Raw genomic sequence first — 19,789 nt, forward strand, 5'->3', positions numbered from 1 at the left:
CATGATTGAAAAACAGAGTGTAAAACGGTGCCATCTGTTCTCGCATGCAAGACCCTAAAAGCCACCTGTCTCGGGTCCCGGTGCACAAACGTAGCATCCAAGGATGGGTCGTCTTCCGGGTTGGAGGTCCGAAAGGGAAAAATACCGATTCTCAAGGGAAACTCCTCGCTCCAAATAGAGCTATCCGCCGTAAAAGGATAAGGGTCCGAGAGAGGGAAATCTCTCATAGTGAAATCATCTTGTTTAACATCAGTGCGAGCAACCCGATTTGGATCATCAACTACCATTCTTTTAAAGCAAGGATCATCATTGCTCGAAGATGAAGAGGAGTAAAAATTAGACACTGATGATGACAACTCAAAGTCGTCCAATCCAGGAACTGAACCAGAAGTATTAAAATAAGTGGAGAGAAATCTTAATCTTGCAGGAAGGCCCATAATTGATTTATTATAATATGGCACTTCTGTTGGACCATAAACGACTGAAAATCCCTTTCCTTGCAGATTAGCTAGCCTCTCGTACAACTTGTGACATAGCTTCAAAGGAGGTGAGGCGACAGAATGAAATGCGATGACCGACAACCCCGCATCGTTTACAAAATCGGAAGATGTTTTCATAACTAAAAGAAATCCAACAATTTGTCCCTCCTTCTAAGGCCAAATAACATCCAGAAACTAGGGGTTTAGCTAGATCAACCCAAAGACGAACTCGCACAAATTGCCGCGGAGGGAAAGAAGCATGATAATTATCTACTTCCATTATTGGACCAACATGTTCTAGGAGATGAGTCATGATGACAAGTATGAAGAAATTGCATTGGTAGCCCGTGAACCTTAATCCAATCCATAGAGGAACCATATGAAAATTAAAATCCTCCCAAGACCTTATTCCATAAAAATCTTCTCAAAACAAGCAAGCTCCCCTCAATATTTAGCACATGCATTTTCTCTAAAAAGTCTAGATCTGCTAAATTAGCAAACTCAAACAAGAAATAAGGAAAGAAAAGGTGAACTTTAATTTCATCTTTAGAAATCCAGCGAGTCTTGACAGCTTGTATTACACGATTAACATCAAAATTCCTTTGATCAATGAAACGGCCTATAAGAACTCGGTTGAAATCAATTCCCATAAGGTTTACTCGTAAATTAGCAGGCAAATTGATCTTCACACCTGCGCGAAAAGGAGATGGAGCACCTTCCATCTTTAAAAGATATGTGTAACGGATAAGAAAAGCAGATCTTAAGTTAATATAATATTTTTCGGTGAAGTTTTGTGGATGAGAAGACGGTGATTATTGTGGATTTTTTTGGATAAAAAAGGAGCAACTCTCAAAGAGAGAAAAGGAAACTCTCTAGAGATAGAGAGAGAAATTTTTCTTGTCTCGTTTTGTGTGAATTGTTTTCATTCATTTTTTTTTTGGATTTGAACCCTCATTCAAAGGCCCATGTGGCATAGAGTGTTCGAGTGAGACTCTAATCTTTTCCTCATTTCCTCATTTCCTCATTTCTTTACTCTTTTCTGGGGTTTAAGCTAATGCGAAAAACCCCTGATTCTGCAATGAAGAAACAATCCCTTCTACACTTCACCCTTTAATCCTCCCAAAATCCACACACCATACAATCTCATCCAAACAAACAATGATTTCCACCATTAATTTCCGCAAACAATCACTCAAAACCATATTCACCCTCCTTCACCACACCACACACCACCCAAACCCTTCAAATTACAACTACCCATTTCCCAAAAACCCAATAAAATCAACCTCAATTGTTGGATTTCATCATAAAGTTTCAATCTTTGACGCGTTTAGTAATTTTCGGCATATGGGTTTTGATGGAGGGAGAAGATGGATGTCTACGGCGAAGGGGAGGAGTATGAGGAGTAAAGTAGAGAGAAGAATGCAGAAAGAAGCTGGTAAAACTGTTAAACAAATTCGTCAAGCTAAAAAACTTAAGCTTAAGCTTATGACTGAGGAAGAACGCCTTCTTCATAGTCTCAGAAGGGTATTCTTGTCTTTTTTATCTATTTCATTTTCATCTGATTATAGTTTTTGAGTATTGATTAGTTAATAATTGTGTGATTGTTTAGACTGAGGAATCAAAGAGTCGTTATTCTATGGTTTTAGATTACGATGGAATAAAGCAAAATGACTCGCTAAACTGGCTACGATTCTTTTTTTTCCATTGTGAAATATCAGTCCCTTGATGCCGTTATTGACACAATTTTTCATCTGAGGTCATTTGGAAACGTCCTCTTTGTGTTGCTAGCGTACATGCGAACACCCCCTCTTTTCTTGGTAATTGGCTCCCTCTTTTCTTGGTCTTTGTGCCAAAATCAAAGGACAACAATTGACCGGGACGGAGGAGTATTAGGTTTCAATTGGGATTGTAATGTTGTTGGTTTTTGTTGGATGGATAGTAAATAGACTCTCTGTTAGACAAGGGAGTAAAACTGTCTATCTAGCTGATATTTGGACCTTTCTAGAGCTAACTGGTTTTGTAAAGTCACAAGGGGTGATATTTATCAACCTGGTCCGTAAGTGTCAAAATTGCCTTTGTGGCTTCCTTCACCGTAATTAGGGTAAAACTGTGCACCTTTACTGCAATTAGTGGTAGAGCTGTGTATAGTTGAACCTCTCTATGTTAGGCTAATCTGTGCGTTCGTTTCAAGTCCAACAAATGACATCATTGAGAAGTATTGAGATTTATAATTTTCATTAGGCAGAAGGTAGGTAGTTTGTGATGACTAGTTTGGTGTGATAAATTTCAGTCGCTGACCCTTTCACTTAAGTGAGTTACTGAAGAGTTTTCAGGGTTCGGTTTGGTCTGGTTCCAGTTTCAATTACACTTGTAATTGTTGGTCATTACAAGACTTCCTGGGACTACTGGATGTCTGGTTATGTCTTGAATTAGGAACTATGGGTCTCTTAGTGTGCGCTTTGTAATTGTCTGATAAAATCGGTACATTCGGTAATAGTATTCAACAGTCTATATTCATGGCCGTGTACTTTCCTTTCCATATTTTACTTCATGTTTTGTAATATACATAAAAGACAATAGTTTGAGAGTTCAATGACTGATACTGTAACCATGTGAATTCATAGACTCATTGTTATCATCGTTAACCAATGCTTTGGCAATGGAGACATTTATATTGAATTCCTAATTGAACTCTGCCTGAATTCACCCACCGTACGTTTTCACATAACCTGTACTTGGTTTTCAAATATTCCTGTGTCCATGTCTCTATTTTGTTCGAGCTGTAAAACACCAAGCTGCGGCATTTATCCAATTTTCATGCACGTAGATAGCCTTTTACTTATGATAGTCGCCTGACTTCAATCACCCTCACCTCTTGCAAAAAAAAAAAAAATATATAGTTCTTTTTATGCGGAAATAAGTTAATCAACTAGACTTGAACCATCTCATCCTTTCAGAAGAAAGGAAAGTGAAAGCAACTAAGTAGTCTAAGTTTTAGCCCACGTTGAAAGAGCAAGACCCAAATGTCCCAATTGTGTATAAAGTCAATTTCTTCAGTGGCCTCACAAAAACAATATTCCAGCTTTTGGGAAAAGATGAGGTCTATTCTATATTCTAATGTCTGTAGTGACATAAGAAGTTTCCCAAGTGATTTGCTACACTTTCATGCGATTTTTTTTTTCTTTGGCACAACTTGTGGCCAATTGTACCAGTGTGACGAGAATTAGGCTCTCGTGTCATTCTTTCTCTACTTATGCAGGCCAAGAAAAAGGTGGCACTGCTTCTGCAAAAGCTCAAGAAATACGATCTGCCCGAGTTGCCTCAACCTAGACATGACCCAGAGCTTTTGACATCTGAGCAGCTTCAAGCATATAAGAAAATAGGTTTCAGGAACAAAAATTATTGTCCAGTTGGTGTTCGAGGAGTCTTTGGAGGAGTTGTTCAGAATATGCATCTTCATTGGAAGTTCCATGAGACTGTGCAAGTCTGCTGTGATAACTTCCCTAAGGAAAAAATTAAGGAGATGGCGAATTTACTTGCAAGGCTCAGTGGTGGTATCGTGGTTAATATACACAATGTGAAAACAATAATTATGTTCCGTGGTAGAAATTATCGTCAACCGAAAAATTTGATACCTGTCAACACTTTAACCAAAAGAAAGGTATGTTTACATTGCTCTGGTCTTATTGTCTTTTCCTTCCATAATGTCATTGAGTTGTTCTTTTTCATTTCGCTGAATGTCAACTTCAGTAAGGCCTAGTTTGGTTGGAGGTAAATATGTCCTGGAACATGGTTTTTCTTAGTTTCCCTGGTATTTTAGGAAAATGAGTAAAACACGAATGGGACTACAAATTCCTGATAAAGTGAAACTCATTTTTGCTTTGCAATAAAGAATGCAAATTTTCTTGATGTAAATTGTTGAATGAAATGCTAATTAAACTGTTTGTATGAGAGTAGACAGATGACGACTTTTTGTGATTTTTGTGGGTTATTCGATATGGGAAACGTTTTTAGTCAAACGGGTTGGTCTTAAGATTATATTACTAATACATATGAGACGGTCCCTCATGAGACTTCAACTGATTTTAGTATATGCTATTACTGAAGTTTCCCTATTGCATGTTTTGTTTTGGAATTACAGGCCCTTTTCAAAGCCAGATTCGAGCAAGCACTCGAATCTCAAAAACTGAACATAAAGAAAACCGAGCAGCAGCTTCGTAAAAAAGGAATTAGCCCCGATGATCCTGTTGCCATGGCGAGCATCCAAAGAGTAGCATCAACCTTCTTTAATGCTATTGACAAGAAAGAGGGGAGTCCCTATGTCTTCCGTGGGGATGAGGAATCCCGGAGTGGACTTCAGAGAACCTCCGAGAACCCTGGGCCTGGCGAGGATAGTGACCAAGAGGAGCTGGACAAATTTATAGCCGAGATAGAGGACGCTGCCGATAAAGAATTTGCCCAAGAGGAGGCTGCAGAAGAGGAAGAAGTAGGTAGAATTAGATACTTAAATAAGGATGATTCAAGTGGAAGATTCCGACCTGAGAGGTATATATATAATGACTCCAATGGTGATATTCGAGGAGGTAGGGGTTCGAGGGATCCATACCGAAGGGAAAGAACAGAAGACAGTGAGAATGAAGGCGATGATGATGATGATGATGTTGATGATGATGATTTTGAGGATCATGATGCAAGTGAAGATGAAAGCCATACAAATGATTCTGAAAGAGATCTATATAAGCTAGAAAGAACTAGAGGACCTCACGAAAGCCGAGGGCCTAAGCACAGTAATAGTGGATTTAAAGGAATGGTATCTGATGAGGAATCTGGGTCAGCAAAAATGTTAGATGATCTCGATGATGTAATGTGGAATTCCGACACAGAAAAAGGATTTGACTCGAAATCACCCAAATCTACAAGGATTAGAGGTGGGTCCAGAGAGTCTGGTCATGATTGCTACAGAAAACTGGCGGAGGATGAATCTGAGATTGACGAAGTATTTAGTGAATCGGAAATCCCCATGTACGAGGAGTCAGATGATGAAGCTCTAGAGTCAAGTGCCCTTAAAGGAGTTGATGATGACTATAGTGGGGCTGTTGTATCCCCATATTATCATGAAGGCAAAGACCTTTCACGGGGAAAACCAGTGTCTGGAAAGAATGACGAAATTTGGGATAGCGATTGAGCTTGATACTTGTGAATCCATAAGCGATTGGGCATCATTCTGTCATGTAGCTATGTCCGTTGCATCGTGGTTCAGGTTGCTCAGACTAGTTAGAAAGGCTGTACAAGGATAATTTTGCAAGGGTCGGAAATGGTCTATCATGTTAGTATCTACTGGATTGGCAGATTCCTACCATTACGTCCTGCGATCCCGAGAAACTTTGTTGTGGAATAAGTTCATCATTATCGATTTGCTCAAATTGGACATGCATGAGATGGGTGAATGCATTGTGGGGTGACATTGTGCAACAGGATCCTGGATTTCTGGTAGAGTAGATAAACCAACAGGCAACAGTTCTACTCCGTATTGTTTTTTTCGGGTATATTATTTATTCAAAGAGTGAATTATGGAAGTAATTTTCATGGTTTGCCCTTCCACACAGAATTTTTATTGTTGAATCATGAATGGGTTTAGTGATGCTAATAGCCTAATAATGTTATGTCGTAGGACATCTGTTTTTCTTTTATTTGATGCTAACCTTCATTTCACCGTGTTCAGATTTTGAAAAATGGGAACATGAAGAGGAGAGAGTAATATTTGAACACCTTAATTACTCACAAATTCTCAGTCATTTGCTGTCCTATTCTCTATTTTAGGATTATATTTGATGAGCAATTTGATCTTTCACACTCAATTTGATCCACTTGTCATCTTATAATTAACCCCATTATCTTTCCTTTGTCTTTGTGCCAAAACCAAAGAACAACAATTAACCGGGACCGAGGGAATATCATTTAAATTGATACTCCGTATTACACACCCCATTTGTATTTTGCACACATTTACAACTGGGAGAGCCTCGTTTGCGAGGTTATATCTCTGTAACACACTAACACGAGGACACACTAAGAAACATCATTTGTTAATGTAACGGAGAGCAAATTATATCTCTGTAACATGAGGCCTCACCCAAGTAACACCATTTGCTAATGTTCTGGGGAGGTTCATTTGGCTTAAAGATCAGTCTGTCTATCTCAGAAACAAGGAACAGCGAATTTTTCGCCATAAAACCTGTCAAGGATTTTCAGATAAGCAGTGAATGAACGGAAATTTCGATAAATGAATTCAAAATTCAAATTGCCTGTGTCACAAAATTAACAAGCACAATCATCTTCAAATTTGCGCAAATACTGTCCTTGGACTTGTCTCAACTATGATCATATATCAATAACAAGAGTTTTTAGGCCATTCCTGTCTTCTTTCCTTGACGTAGGAGGAGATTTGAACCCGCGATCTATTGTCCGTATGACCTTCGTCTTAACAAGGTCATTTCTGTCTTCTAACATTTAACATGAGCAGCCAAAAACCATAGATTTCGAAAATAACTCATCTACAGCAAGAGTAGAGGGAAAATGATGAACAAAAAATCAAATCAAATAAAAATGCAATTCATTGAAATATTGATTCTTGGCGGATAACTTGTAGTTCCTTACCTGTGGCCGAGGAAGCGAATTCTGTCACCTTATCTTTTCTGAGATGGGGAACACAGCAAACCAGAAGCATCAGCCCCAACCAGTGCAAGCTCACAAACATTACAGATCTTTCCCTCCTGTTCCGGTACAAAACGGGCGGTACAATAGGGGCAGGACACATCCTTTTGACCACGGTAAATCGGCACGTAGCTGGCGCCACATACCACAAAAGGGTTCCTAAAATCATAGTTTAGTTTCACAGCATCAGTCATGTTTCGCTCAGCTGCCTGTAAAATTTGCCGGGCTTGTTTTGCTTGTTGCTCACTAGGAGGGTTTGTTTCAAGTAGTCGTCGGGCAAAGTTAGCAGCTGTGCTAAGATTCTTGGCATTATAGCAAACCCGCATAGCCATTTGTAGGGCAAGTCGCAAGTGAGGGGTTTGAAGGTTGCAGTGAGTGAAATACGCAGCTAACTCTTGTTGACGCTTTGGATCATCTTTCAATTCTCTCCTCGTGATCTCCATCTTTAGACCCAATACATACTCCTTGACAATTACAATTAACTCTTTGACTTCGTCAACCTCTCGTCTCGACTCGACAACTATCAGAGGAATGGTATGTAAGATGGCTACGAATATGGTGAGAGCTTCTGACAATTTACCAGCGGTTGTGGATTTGTAACCAGACTTGAGCTTATCTTCCAATTGAGAGAAACTAAACACTAAAGCAGGTGGCCCCCTCACATTTGGGCTTAAAGATTCACTCCATCCTCTTTCCAAGGCAACGGATATGATGGGAGCAGAAGTAAGTGCACGCAAATAAGTTTGACTTCCTGCATGAAGGTCAACAAACATGGACTTCAATGGAGAAAAATTTTTGATCCCAAGTTGCCGACTCAGCAACCGCATAGCAGTATCAAAGTTTCCGGCAGCAGCATGCTCGGCTGCGAGAGACGACTTCTGGGTCCAGATTTGGCTGACGGGCATGCCGGGACTTGGAGTCACGAACATTGAAGAACGGGAACTAGCCGAGACTTTAGGAGTATCTTCCTCTAGAGGCAGATCCAAATCCTCAAGGTCCCAACCTCCAGCTTCCTCATTCTCTTCAGCTTCTTCTCTATCAGATAAATTTTCAGTAATTCCATTTGTTATCTCTACATCTTCCTCCAAACTTTCGCCCCAATCAGCTCCGCTTTCCTCTTCCTCTTCTTCGGGAGCACCCCTCCCAAGGTCAATTCCGCCATCAAAGATACCCTTCATCACTCTCAGAAGAGGCCAATCGCCGGCACATTTAACAGGTGCCGGAGGTATCAGAAGGGAGGGAACCTTTCCCGAGGGCAAAGTAGGAATATCATCTCCTAATTTAGAAGCCAGCCTCTCGGCAACATCATGAAGGCCGTGAACCGATGCCGTCATGTATGCCAGAGGCAAATGACCGGCATCTTCTAAGATCTTGACACGCTCCTGAACGTCGCCCAAATAAAGGGCATTATGAAATTGACCCATGACATCGTTTTTCACCTCCGCAATTTTCAACATTTTGGTAGATTTCTCCGTGTTCCCTGTTATCAAATAAAGAAAAGAAAGTCTCTCGAAATTTTTAGTCCTCTGGTAAGCATATTCCACAATACCAGTATTACCCTGGCGAAGAGCCTCCAACCCTAGTCGGTACCAGTGATCTTTCTCATCAATTTCCTTGGCTGAAGCAACTGCAATTTGAATATTTCCACTTTCCAAAGCTAAATTGAACCGGGTTTTCTCGTCTTTTACAAAATGCAAAGCAACTTCTGGAAACCCCTTCTGCTGCAAATAAGCAATCATAGCTTGCCCCACGAGTTCGGAGTTTCGTATCATTGACATGACATGATCGTATCTCTTCCTCAATAAATTTAGCTTGAAAATATACTCAGTAGCATCAATAACTATAGCCTTATTCTTTCCATCTCGTTCCAAGCAAAAAAGTGTATTGCCAGAAACTTTGGTGATGTAAATTGGGAAATCAAGTGTTTTGATAATGCCACTATCTCCATTGGGAAGACAATACTTAATGTGATTAAGAGTTGTATAGATAAAAACTCCATTGTCATCCCAGGCTCCACTCTTAACACGAATTGTCTCGTGGAGAGTACACTGGTGAACAAGCTCCTTATTAGCAATCACGATGACATGTTTGCTTAGCAAGGCAACAGTCTGCATGTCATTTGACCACACCACATACTTCACAAAGGGGGTTTGAAGCTCACCAAGAACGATTCTCTGCTGCAAGTCGAAAATAATAACTCTATCCTCTGACCTACACAGCACATTTCCAGTCCCTGCATAGAATATTGCGTCAGTGGCAATAGGTAAGGGACTCTTCTTCACAATTTCATTCTTCAGGTTTTTCACCATGACTTGATTGTGGCTTTTGTCAAGCACTGCAAACCTGTTGCGAGCAATAAAAACAGCAGATCCTCCAACACCCCTTTTCGCTTCTTGTGCCACATCACCCCTTCCAGAGGCATCTTTGGGTACAATATAGAGCTCATAGGACCCACCATCGACATCAGAACATATGAGAACAGCATTCTCAGTAGGGCTATAAGAAAGAGTCCTAGGACCTTGGTTTAAGCTTGTTGAGCCAGGCCGACGAATTGGAACCACTTGTGTATCACGTTGAGTGGAGAATTCAAAAAACCGCAAGAAACGATCTTTTGCGTAAAACAATACATCACCGCTGACAGAAAATGCTGGTCGTTCCCTCTCCAATTTAAAGACAATAATCCCACTATCGTGGCCAGCAGCTAGGAGATTGATCTCAGGATGAGCTACGAGAATCCAAAATCTATCATGTTCCCGGCGGAATGTTTGAATACCAGTTCGCTTTGTTACATCCCATACACGAATGCTTTTGTCCTCTGAATTTGAAACAATAATATCCTGCTTGGCATGGAATATGACACTGGACACATTATTCATGTGCCCCCTCAATGTGTCTACTTCCCAAGCCTTTGTATCTAATAAATAAAGTAAAAGCAAGTCAGTGAGGCACCTTACGCTAAATGAATTCAGCAAGCCATTCAAAACTATGAAGAACATAAAAGTCATCATAGATATGAGCAAACATAGAAGATCAGATGAGATTCAAGATTAGTTACTTATCCAATAGGATCTCTTATTCATATACCCTATAGGCTCATTACAGTACGATTTGAGGAAAAGAAATTCAGAAGAACATCCCTTGCACATAATTTACAAGTTTTTATAAAAGAGACGCAGAATAAGGTAGCTTGAGTTTTCAGACAACCAATCAAAATTAAAAAGACTAATGTACATTATCAGCAAGAAATTCTTTCCCAGACAACTTCTGCAGCATCAAGTTTATTCAACTCACTGAACCAATTTCAAACCCTTTCGACACCAACTAAATGAAGAAATTCACTTCCACTAAGCAAAATATTCTGACATTCTGTTAGGAGTATGACTTATATCTACTCAACATCAGCCAAAAAAAATAACATTATAAGAGTCCAGATGTAGCCTAAGAAACAACTCATGTCCTTCAAACTTGGGGTTTATTAAAAAAAAAAAACTTGAGTTCAAGTAAGGATCAGGTTTCAGCAAGCCAGAACACATCCTACTAGTAATAAACAAACACAACTAGGAGTAACACTATTAATAAAATCGCTAACAAAAGAAAACCAATCTCTTCAAACCTATGAATTGCATCTCTTAAAACCTATTTGTTTATCGCAGCACACCTGAAAGTCAAAATTAATCTTAGCCCAAAATTTAGTAACTTCATCATAGATGGGCTACTTGTTAACACTCGCTCTGGCCTGTGGCTAGTAGCATGATCGATAATAGTGAATAACGTTGAATCAGATTTAAGTGAACATTCACAACAGTGAAGAAAACGACTCACTGCATAGTCATGCAGGTCAATTAGCCCCTCAAATCTCAACAATTTAGTCCCTCGAAAATGTGCAACAGATATTTAACACAGCAAATCATCTTGGGACGTGAAGTAATAGCCAAACCAACATCAATCTAGTTGCATTGTGGAAAAGAAGGTGTCCATGAAAGGGTAGACCATAAAACACATCCATCAAAAGACTGCTAACAAAGAAACTAGGTCACGGAGTCAAATTCACACTTAACCAAGGGTGAAGAAACTACAAACAGGTCAGAAATGAAACCTCAGGGGATAGTTTTACCGATTATAAACAACTCATGGGAGTCTTTTAAGCCTCAGAGGCAATCACCCAAATGATTCAGTTTCTAAAAGAGCTTTCTTTCTGACAAATTCACCGGCAATCCGGATCAAATGGGCGGAGGGAAGTCTTAATTCAAAGGCCTACGCGCCAGAACTTTTTGAAATGGCTCGCACAAAGACCCCTAAATCCAACCCAGCCTTTTCTTTCACCATTCCTCACCAATCCTGGATCAAACTTGCCTTGCGCCCTCACATTGAAGTTATAGTGTTTAAAGAAGAACAATATTAATCTCAACTGTTTGGAATATACAATTACCAAAAAGCAGGATTAACTAGTGGTTAAACACATTCACATTCACCACAATTTGCACAAAATGACAGATTATAAGACTTACCATTCATGCGCCACAATTTTACTTGTCGGTCATCAGCCCCAGATACAATTAAGGGGAGTGTAGGATGGAATGATGCCCAGTTAACTCCCCTATCATGGCCTTCCAAAACATACTTAACCACGGCATCGACACCACCAAAAAGATCTGAATTCATTTGACTCAACCGCATTAAGTCATCTGCAGGAGATGCACTTTTCTTCCTTAGGGCTCCGATATCCCAGACCCGAACTGTCTGGTCAAGCGAAGCTGACACGACAAGGTCTTCTTTAGGATGAAAGGAGGCACACATCACATAATGATTGTGCCCTGTCAAGACTGCAATACATGTCCGTGATTGCCAGTTCCAAATGCGAATAGTCTGGTCATCACTGGCACTCACAATCCATGGGTTCTCATGGTGAAACTGCACGGTCCGAATGTAATCAAGATGTCCAAGAAGGGTAAAAAGACACCTGTGCAATTTGTAGTTCCAAACTTTAATCTTGTAGTCATCACCTGAGACAAACAAGTAAGATATAAAGACCCCAAGAATCTGATATTTAACTAATCTGATCATGGAAGCATAAAACCCTAAGAAAATGACACGACCAATATATCGAATCCCATGCTACCTCACCCTTCCAATATTAAGAAAGAATTCCAATCAGCATATTAAGATGTTGAGCAAGGGTTTATGTTTCATTTTGAGCTTATTTAGATAACAAAAGCTGGAATCCACATTTATATCTATGGCTCAAGTATGAGAACGTAACATGAATCATTAGTAGATGGTATCAGTCAATGGACATCAAACATTTGAACATGTGCACAAAAAGATAATAACTCTGTTATCGTATATGGGCATCAATGTTACTCACTAATTTCTTGGAAGCTATACAATTTCCAAGTCATCTTCAAGTCAAAAGTCAAGACTATGTATCTTAATGCCTAAGTTGAATACCAGGTGTTCATTTTATTTCCAGACAAGTTGAACTCCACACCGTCCATAATTCTATGCAATATGCAATGCCCGAGAAAATCACTCAAAAAAGAAAAAAACAACACATCCATAGATTGAGCCAAGGGTAACATAGTACATAGAGTGAATAAATAAGAGCAACAAAAACAACATCCATCATTAGTAGCATCAAAGGCTTTCTAAGCAAAAGAACGTGAATGAATAAGAAAATAGGATAACGGCATACCCCCAGACACAAACAACGGCTGAGATTGATGGAAATGAACACCACGAACAGGGCCATCATGTTCATCAAAACGATCAAGAAGAGTACCATTCCGGTAATCCCATAGCTGGATCACACCACTGTGAAGACTTGCCAAGATCCATGGCCTCTTACTATGGAAACTCAGTCCCTTGACCCTACTACTCTTACTCTCAAACTTCGTCAACATTATTCAACAATCCAGGATTTCTCGCTCTTGCCCGGAAACAACCCCTAATAAACTACACAAACACAAAATAAAATCAGTCTCTAGTAAGCCCGTTTTACACATATATCGCGCAATACATATTCTTTTACAACGAATTCACGACATCAATTCAGAAGGCGGTCTTACTATACATCTCCAAATATCTTCAATCTTAATTCACATATTTTGAATCAAACTCGAAGTGCAAATAATCGGCACAACGAAATTCATCAACTCAAACACCTCAAAAGATCGAAAACGATCGACATTAACAAAACAAATCCACGATCTCTAATTCTCTACCTTGCAGCATAAACCTTATACAATTTGCTGCTATTTACACATTTTTCCACAAATTAAACCAAATCTAAGCTCAACTCTTAACCTGATAACATCAAAATCACAATTACTAACCAAAATACAAGCATCGAATCAAATACAGCAATCAACTACAGTAATCACCAAACCGAGCAAAATTAAAATTAAAATTTGGGGAAAAACAAAAAATAATTGAATTGAAAGATTAATTACCGGTACTCAGATCTGATTAGTGAAATTGGACAGTTAAATCAAGTGATGTCTTGTATTAGCAAATTTAGCATCAAGAATTGGAAGAGTAAATTTAGAGAGAAGAAGAGAAAATTGCGAGGATTTAGAGTGAGAGAAAAATGGTGAAGAAGATTTTGTGTTTTTTAATTTGGTGTAGATCTGCCCACTAACTAGCTATTTGGTGGGAGAATTATTAATTTTTTTTTCTTTTTACAGAGAGAAATATAGCAGGGAATTTTAATTTTTATAAGACGTTGACTAGTGGTGTTTTTGGTATGAGGAGTTGTAAGAGGGTGAAGGTGTATCGTTGGATTATGTTTCAATGGTTGAGATCTTGAGTGGTTATGTCATCATGATTCATTCATGAGGGCATCCACAATAGACAAACCACCAATTTAACAAACCCCTTTAATAACAAACTCATTCATAACAATAGACAAACCTTTTCAAGGTTCATACCATAGGACCCACATAAAATTATCCATTTCTTTCCCTCATATATATATGTTGGATACATTTGTCAAATTTTAAACATTAAAACAAATCCATCATCATAATTAGTATTAGATTAAAAATTATATAAATTAAGAATTTATGATTAATGATTTATGATAATTATAAAAATTGCCTCGTAAAATCAATAATTAGTCTTTATTTCCTCCATATTTTTGCCAAATGTGATTTACCAAATCAGCTCGAAGTTGGTGATGTATCTCATTATCACGTAATTCCACATGCTTTTGAAGGTTGTCTCGAAATTGTTGTATTGACCCGTGATTAGTTGGATATGACGTGGATGATCCCTCATCACTCCACTCGCTTATTGTTGCACCTTCATCCTCGACAATCATATTATGTAATATGATACAAGCATACTTTATATCTTTGATTAACCTTCGATGCCATATCCTACATGGACCTCGAATAATTGCCCATCAAGATTGGAGGACTCCGAATGCTCGTTCCACATCTTTTCTTGCAGACTCTTGCTTTTGTTTGAATAAGATCCTTTTTGGGTCTTGAGCAGGTGAAAAACTTTTAACAAAGGATGCCCATTCCGGGTAAATACCATTAACTAGATAATACCCTTGTTTGTATTCGGTTCCACTAACAGTAAAATCGGTTGGCGGAGCAAATCCTTGTAGTGCATTATCATTGAATAATGGAGACTGATTTAGAACATTGCCGGCAACCCCAAAATAGGCATGCCATATCCACAAGTCATTTGAGGCAACAACTTCTAACATAATTGTTGGACACCCTTGATCACCTCGAGTAAATTGGCCAGCCCATGCAACCGGACAACTAGACCATGCCCAATGCATACAATCAAGGCTACCTAACATGCCGGGAAAACCATGTTTTTCAGCATGAATATGAAACAAACGCTGCACATCGTTTGCATTGGGTCGCCTTAAATATCTCTCGCCAAACACCGCTATGACCCCTCGACAAAACTCGTACAAAGCTTCTTTTGCAGTAGTTTCACCCAAACGTAAATACTCGTCGTAACTATCTAGTGGGGTTCTATAAGCCAATTGTCGTATAGCAGCTGTGCATTTCTGTAAGGTAGAAACTCCCTGCCTCCGGGATGCATCACTCCTCATTTGAAAGTAAGTAGAATGATTTCCCAATGCTTGAACAATATGAACAAATAACTCTTTACTCATTCGAAATCTTCGTCGGAACATATTAGGTGTATACACCGGATTTTTATGGTGAATTTTTTTAATGACAAAAGACTCGTATATAGTGGAAGGAGTATTTGCTTAAATGACAATAAATGAACCAAACTACAATCTAATTTATTGTATAAAACTACCATCAGATTTATGGTATCAAACTACCGTCAAATTAATGACAGTAAATGTATTAACTACCGTCTGATCAATATTGTACCAAATTTATTGTGAGAGGCAATATTGTACCAAATTTATTGTGAGACCGTCTCACAATGATATCTATTGCGAGAGTAAATTTATTGTGAGAGACCGTCTTACACTAAATTTATCCGAATGACCGTCTCACATTATATTTATTGAGAGACTGTCTCACACTAAATCTAATGTCAAGCCGTCTCAAAATAAATTTATTATGAGACCGTCTCACAATAATTTATTGCGTGATCGTCTCACACAAATAAATTTGTTCTCACACTAAATGTAAATTAAGAAGCCACAGTAATAGAAGTAGACCAAATTAAACAAACTTTTGGTACGTTTTACATGAGCATTCCAATTAGCATCATTACTCTTTCACAAATTAGCATTAGACAACCATCATTAATCACAAATCTAGCCTAAATTATATTTTTTCTTAATCATTTCACAAACTTTTTCATGAACAAGGAGTTGTAAAGAGGTCATACTACTTGTATCCTTAAAAAGCAATTCCAACTCTTTTACCTTCACTTCCTCTTGTTTAGCCTTCACACTTGCATTCAACCCCTCTGTTAATTCTCTCATAACCTTAATCTTCTCTGCTTGATTGTCTTCCATAAATTTCCATTTACCTTCAAATGAATCTTCATTTCCTCTATTCTTTCCTTTTTTTCTCGTTGAGCTTTTGCTTTCTTTTGACCCATTGGTCGAACTTCATCTTCTATGTCAATGTTTGTTTCGGAATTAGATGACGATCTTTTTAAAGAAGAATTATTGATCCCTTCGGGCTGGGCTTGTCGTCTCCACTTGGGATTTTCTTTCAAAATTGCCCACATATGTTCCAAATTGAAATGTCTCTTAACACTTTTTCCATTCCTCCCTTTTTTAGGAACTTTGGAATACAACTCATGAGCACTCAATCTCAACTGATCTTCCGACCACCCACTCGGATATTGGTTATATATTTGATTGTAAAATTGATTAAACTCATTAATGGAGGGGTTAACCCGAAAGTAGTAAGATTTAACTGTACTTGGGATTCTTTTAATCAGAGAATTGTTCCACTTATTAAAATAGTCAGTGACCCTCTTCCAAAACTGATGGGAGTGTTGTTGATTCCCATGGATCTCATCTTGTGAGATAACACTCCAAGAATTTGCTAAACATTTCTGATCTTCAATGGTCCATGTTTGGCTCCCTCCATCGTCATCGACATCATCATCTATTGCAATATTATCCAACCCTTGTTGAGTAGAAGCTACTTGCACTTCTGGCACTTCGGAAATTTCAATGCTTTCCCTTCGTTGCTCCATTAAATTAGGACAAGGATTTGGAGTTCGGGTTGTAGTTGCATGCATTCCAAATGGACCCATACTTGGATGGAGATATGGAGAATATGGATAAATAATAGGATATGGGTGATGATTTGATTGGGAATAATCATGGGGAGGTAATAAAATTGGTTTAATTTGGGAAGGAGGATGAGGTTGTTGTTCTGGTATTTGTGAAGGGGTATTAGAAGATTTAGAAGACTTAAGCAAATCACCATATGCTTTGTAGTTGTCGTCCATCATTCACAAATGGTGGGTGGGTTTGTTAATAATATCTGCTTTGTAATTTTAAGAGGTTTTTACCCATGGGTTAATGCAGTAGTATATAGGATAATGTGAAAAATATAGCTGTTGCATGCAAAATAGCCGTTGCTTTATAATTGTAGGGGCCACTACTTGTCAGATTTTATGGACAACTCACTCAACAAACCCGTAAACTATTTAGTAACCATTCCTATCAACAAACCCCAACCCCTTTGTCTAGTAATAGAAGGTTTGTTAACAAACCTTGACATGTCATCTTATAAACCCATGACAAACCTCTATTGCTAGTGCCCTGAGTTTATGAGTAGTTGAATGATATGCAAAAGTTTGGAGTTTTTTTTGTTTCGTTGGAGGTTTTAAATTGAATTATTTAGAGTATATTTTTTTTTTTTGCAAGAAAGGTTTATCCTATCTTTATTCATCCTTAAGGGGTGAAGAAAATAGGAATAGTTTCTTACAAAGAGTAGCCAAGTTAAATATAAATAGCATTGAGATGATCAATCATCTCGTCATTAACAGATCTATTCTTATCAAGCAATTTAACTCCTATGTTAAGTTGAAGATTTCTAAAGCATGTGGAGAAGATTCCTTGCCAGAAAATAAACGAGTGTTTCGTTCCTGCCAAATAGCATACGTAGTAGCAATAAGGCAGCAACGAAACCAACTCATTTTCCAATGTTTCCTAGCATACCTTGCATTGGACCAGTTAAGTTCATGTCTTAGGCTCATACTGCGTCCAGAAATTCTCATCCAAGTGAGCATACTGCACCATAAATCCCTAGAGAAAGCACATTTGAAAAATAGATGGGTGTGAGTCTCTCACTGGCCGCTCGACAAAGAATACACCAATTCACCCAACACAACCCCCTTTTAGTGATGCAGTCCACAGTAGGAAGCTTAGCTTGTACAACAAGAGCAGCAATGAAACTATGCCTAGGAATAACAGTACTATTCCAAACAACTCTGACCCAGTGCACCTTAGGAAATTTAGTCCTCAACTGCTCATACATCCTAGCAACCCTGAATTGGCCCTTGGTATCCACACAACTGAGTAGGGCAGATGTGGCATTAGCAGCAGTACCAAAGAACTTTAGGAGGTGATCTCTGGTGTGCAGTAAGGCTCTCCAGCTCTCAGAGTGATGAGCACCAATCCCAGCAGTCCAAATGGTTTGCAGTTTGAGATTATAGACAGAATGCCAAGTAGCCCAGACAGAAGTAGTGTTAGACAAGATTTGTCAGAGCCATTTACAGATGTTGGCTCTATTCCAAGAGAGGACTTCCTTAATATTGAAACCTCCTTCTTCCCTGGGGCAGCAGCAGGATTGCCAACTCTTCATATACATACGGTGTTGTCCTTCCTTAGAATTCCATAGGTAGTTCCTACAAAGCCTATTCAGAGTTTTCAAAAGACCAGCAGGTAGAAGTAAAGTATTACACCAGTAACACTCCAGTCCAAAAAGAACAGAGTTCAGGAGTTAAAGTCTACCAGCATAAGAGAGGAGCTTGGTGGTCCAATGGGTAATAGACTGATGGATTTTGCTTATCAGAGCATCATATATATGACCATGAAGGTGACTGTCATACAGAGGTAAACCAAGGTATCTAAATGGAAAAGTCCCCTCAGAATACTCAGTGAAGTTCTTAATCATCAATTTAATGCCATCAGATACACCCCCAAAGTAAATATTTGTCTTTTCATTATTTGGCTCTAATCCAGAGATGGAATCAAAGAAATGTAGAGCTTGAGCAACAGCCTGGACAGATGGTACATCACCTCTCATAAAGATCATAAGATCATCTGCAAATATAAGGTGATTAAGTTTCACTCTAGCACATTTTGGGTGGTAAGTTACCTGTGGCTTAACACTAAGAACTCTCAAATATCGAGAGAGAATCTCCATAGCAAGGACAAACAAGTAAGGAGACAAGGGGTCTCCTTGCCTGAGGCCCCCTTCCCCTTTGAAAAACCCAGCATGCCCACCATTGATCTTCAAAGTAAACTAGGTGCTAGTTATGCAACCCATGATCCATTTTATGTAAAGACCAGGGAAATTTAGAGCTTGCAACACATCCGCAATAAATCTCCATTGCACAGAATCAAAAGCTTTTTTGATATCGACTTTAATTAAGCTTCTAGGGGAAATAGATTTCTAAATATAGCCTTTGATAAGGGACTGAGACATCATGATATTTTCAAAAATGTTTCTCCCCTCAACAAAGACCCCTTGCTCAGTACCAACCAATCTAGGCAGTAGTGGCTTAAGTCTAGCAACCAGTACTTTGCTAATGGTCTTGTAGAAAATAGTGCAACAGGCAATAGGCCGAAAATGCTTAACAGAGGAGACAACTGCCTTCTTAGGGATAAGGGTAAGAATAGTGACATTAGCCTGCTTAGCAAGTTTACCAGTTTTGAAGAAAGACTGGACAGCTTTAATAAAGTCATCACCAATTAGAGGCCAGACAAATTGAAAGAACCCTGCAGAAAAACCCATCATAACCTGGACTTTTGTTATCTCCTATATGGAAAAGAGCCTTCTTAATTTCAGCAGGAGTGATAGGAACACACAGGCCAGCGTGATCCTCAACAGGCAGACAGTGACCAGTAGCAATAAACTCCCTGTCAAGCTCCTGAATAGTATGCTGCGTCCCCA

The 19,789-nt window shown here is 38.9% G+C and overlaps 2 protein-coding genes and 1 pseudogene across 3 annotated transcripts; 1 reads left to right on the top strand and 2 right to left on the bottom strand.

Annotated features, from left to right (window-relative positions):
* The first annotated feature begins 1,443 nt into the window (after positions 1–1,443).
* Positions 1,444–6,150, top strand: LOC141611543 (CRM-domain containing factor CFM9, mitochondrial). Its single transcript, XM_074430109.1, has 3 exons — positions 1,444–2,006; positions 3,742–4,143; positions 4,624–6,150. Exons 1-3 carry the CDS (start codon positions 1,638–1,640, stop codon positions 5,665–5,667), a joined length of 1,815 nt encoding a protein of 604 aa, XP_074286210.1. The 5' UTR covers positions 1,444–1,637; the 3' UTR covers positions 5,668–6,150.
* Positions 6,151–6,742: 592 nt separating this feature from the next.
* Positions 6,743–13,950, bottom strand: LOC141611541 (coatomer subunit alpha-1-like). 2 transcript variants are annotated; one of them, XM_074430107.1, is made up of 5 exons: positions 13,646–13,950; positions 12,889–13,148; positions 11,705–12,199; positions 7,140–10,110; positions 6,743–7,036 (listed from the first exon to the last, which is right to left on the bottom strand). In XM_074430107.1, the coding sequence occupies exons 2-4, from the start codon at positions 13,094–13,096 to the stop codon at positions 7,169–7,171; spliced, it is 3,645 nt and encodes a 1,214-aa protein (XP_074286208.1). In that variant the 5' UTR covers positions 13,097–13,148; positions 13,646–13,950; the 3' UTR covers positions 6,743–7,036; positions 7,140–7,168. The 2 variants fall into 2 exon arrangements, with proteins under 2 accessions (XP_074286208.1, XP_074286209.1); XM_074430108.1 differs by having other exon boundaries at positions 6,984–10,110; positions 13,646–13,940.
* Positions 13,951–14,307: 357 nt separating this feature from the next.
* Positions 14,308–16,128, bottom strand: LOC141613261 (uncharacterized; annotated as a pseudogene).
* Between the last annotated feature and the right edge of the window lie 3,661 nt (positions 16,129–19,789).

Source organism: Silene latifolia, chromosome 11, assembly GCF_048544455.1.
Source record: "Silene latifolia isolate original U9 population chromosome 11, ASM4854445v1, whole genome shotgun sequence".
Classification (NCBI taxonomy): domain Eukaryota; kingdom Viridiplantae; phylum Streptophyta; class Magnoliopsida; order Caryophyllales; family Caryophyllaceae; genus Silene; species Silene latifolia.

Coding starts and splice junctions, on each gene's coding strand:
- LOC141611543 (XM_074430109.1), top strand. CDS start 1,638: ATGATTTCCACCATTAATTTCCGCAAACAATCACTCAAAACCATATTC. Junction 2,007..3,741: donor TTCTTCATAGTCTCAGAAGG/GTATTCTTGTCT, acceptor CTACTTATGCAG/GCCAAGAAAAAGGTGGCACT. Junction 4,144..4,623: donor ACACTTTAACCAAAAGAAAG/GTATGTTTACAT, acceptor TTGGAATTACAG/GCCCTTTTCAAAGCCAGATT.
- LOC141611541 (XM_074430107.1), bottom strand. CDS start 13,096: ATGTTGACGAAGTTTGAGAGTAAGAGTAGTAGGGTCAAGGGACTGAGT. Junction 12,200..12,888: donor GCCGTTGTTTGTGTCTGGGG/GTATGCCGTTAT, acceptor TGTTTGTCTCAG/GTGATGACTACAAGATTAAA. Junction 10,111..11,704: donor AAAATTGTGGCGCATGAATG/GTAAGTCTTATA, acceptor TTTATTTATTAG/ATACAAAGGCTTGGGAAGTA.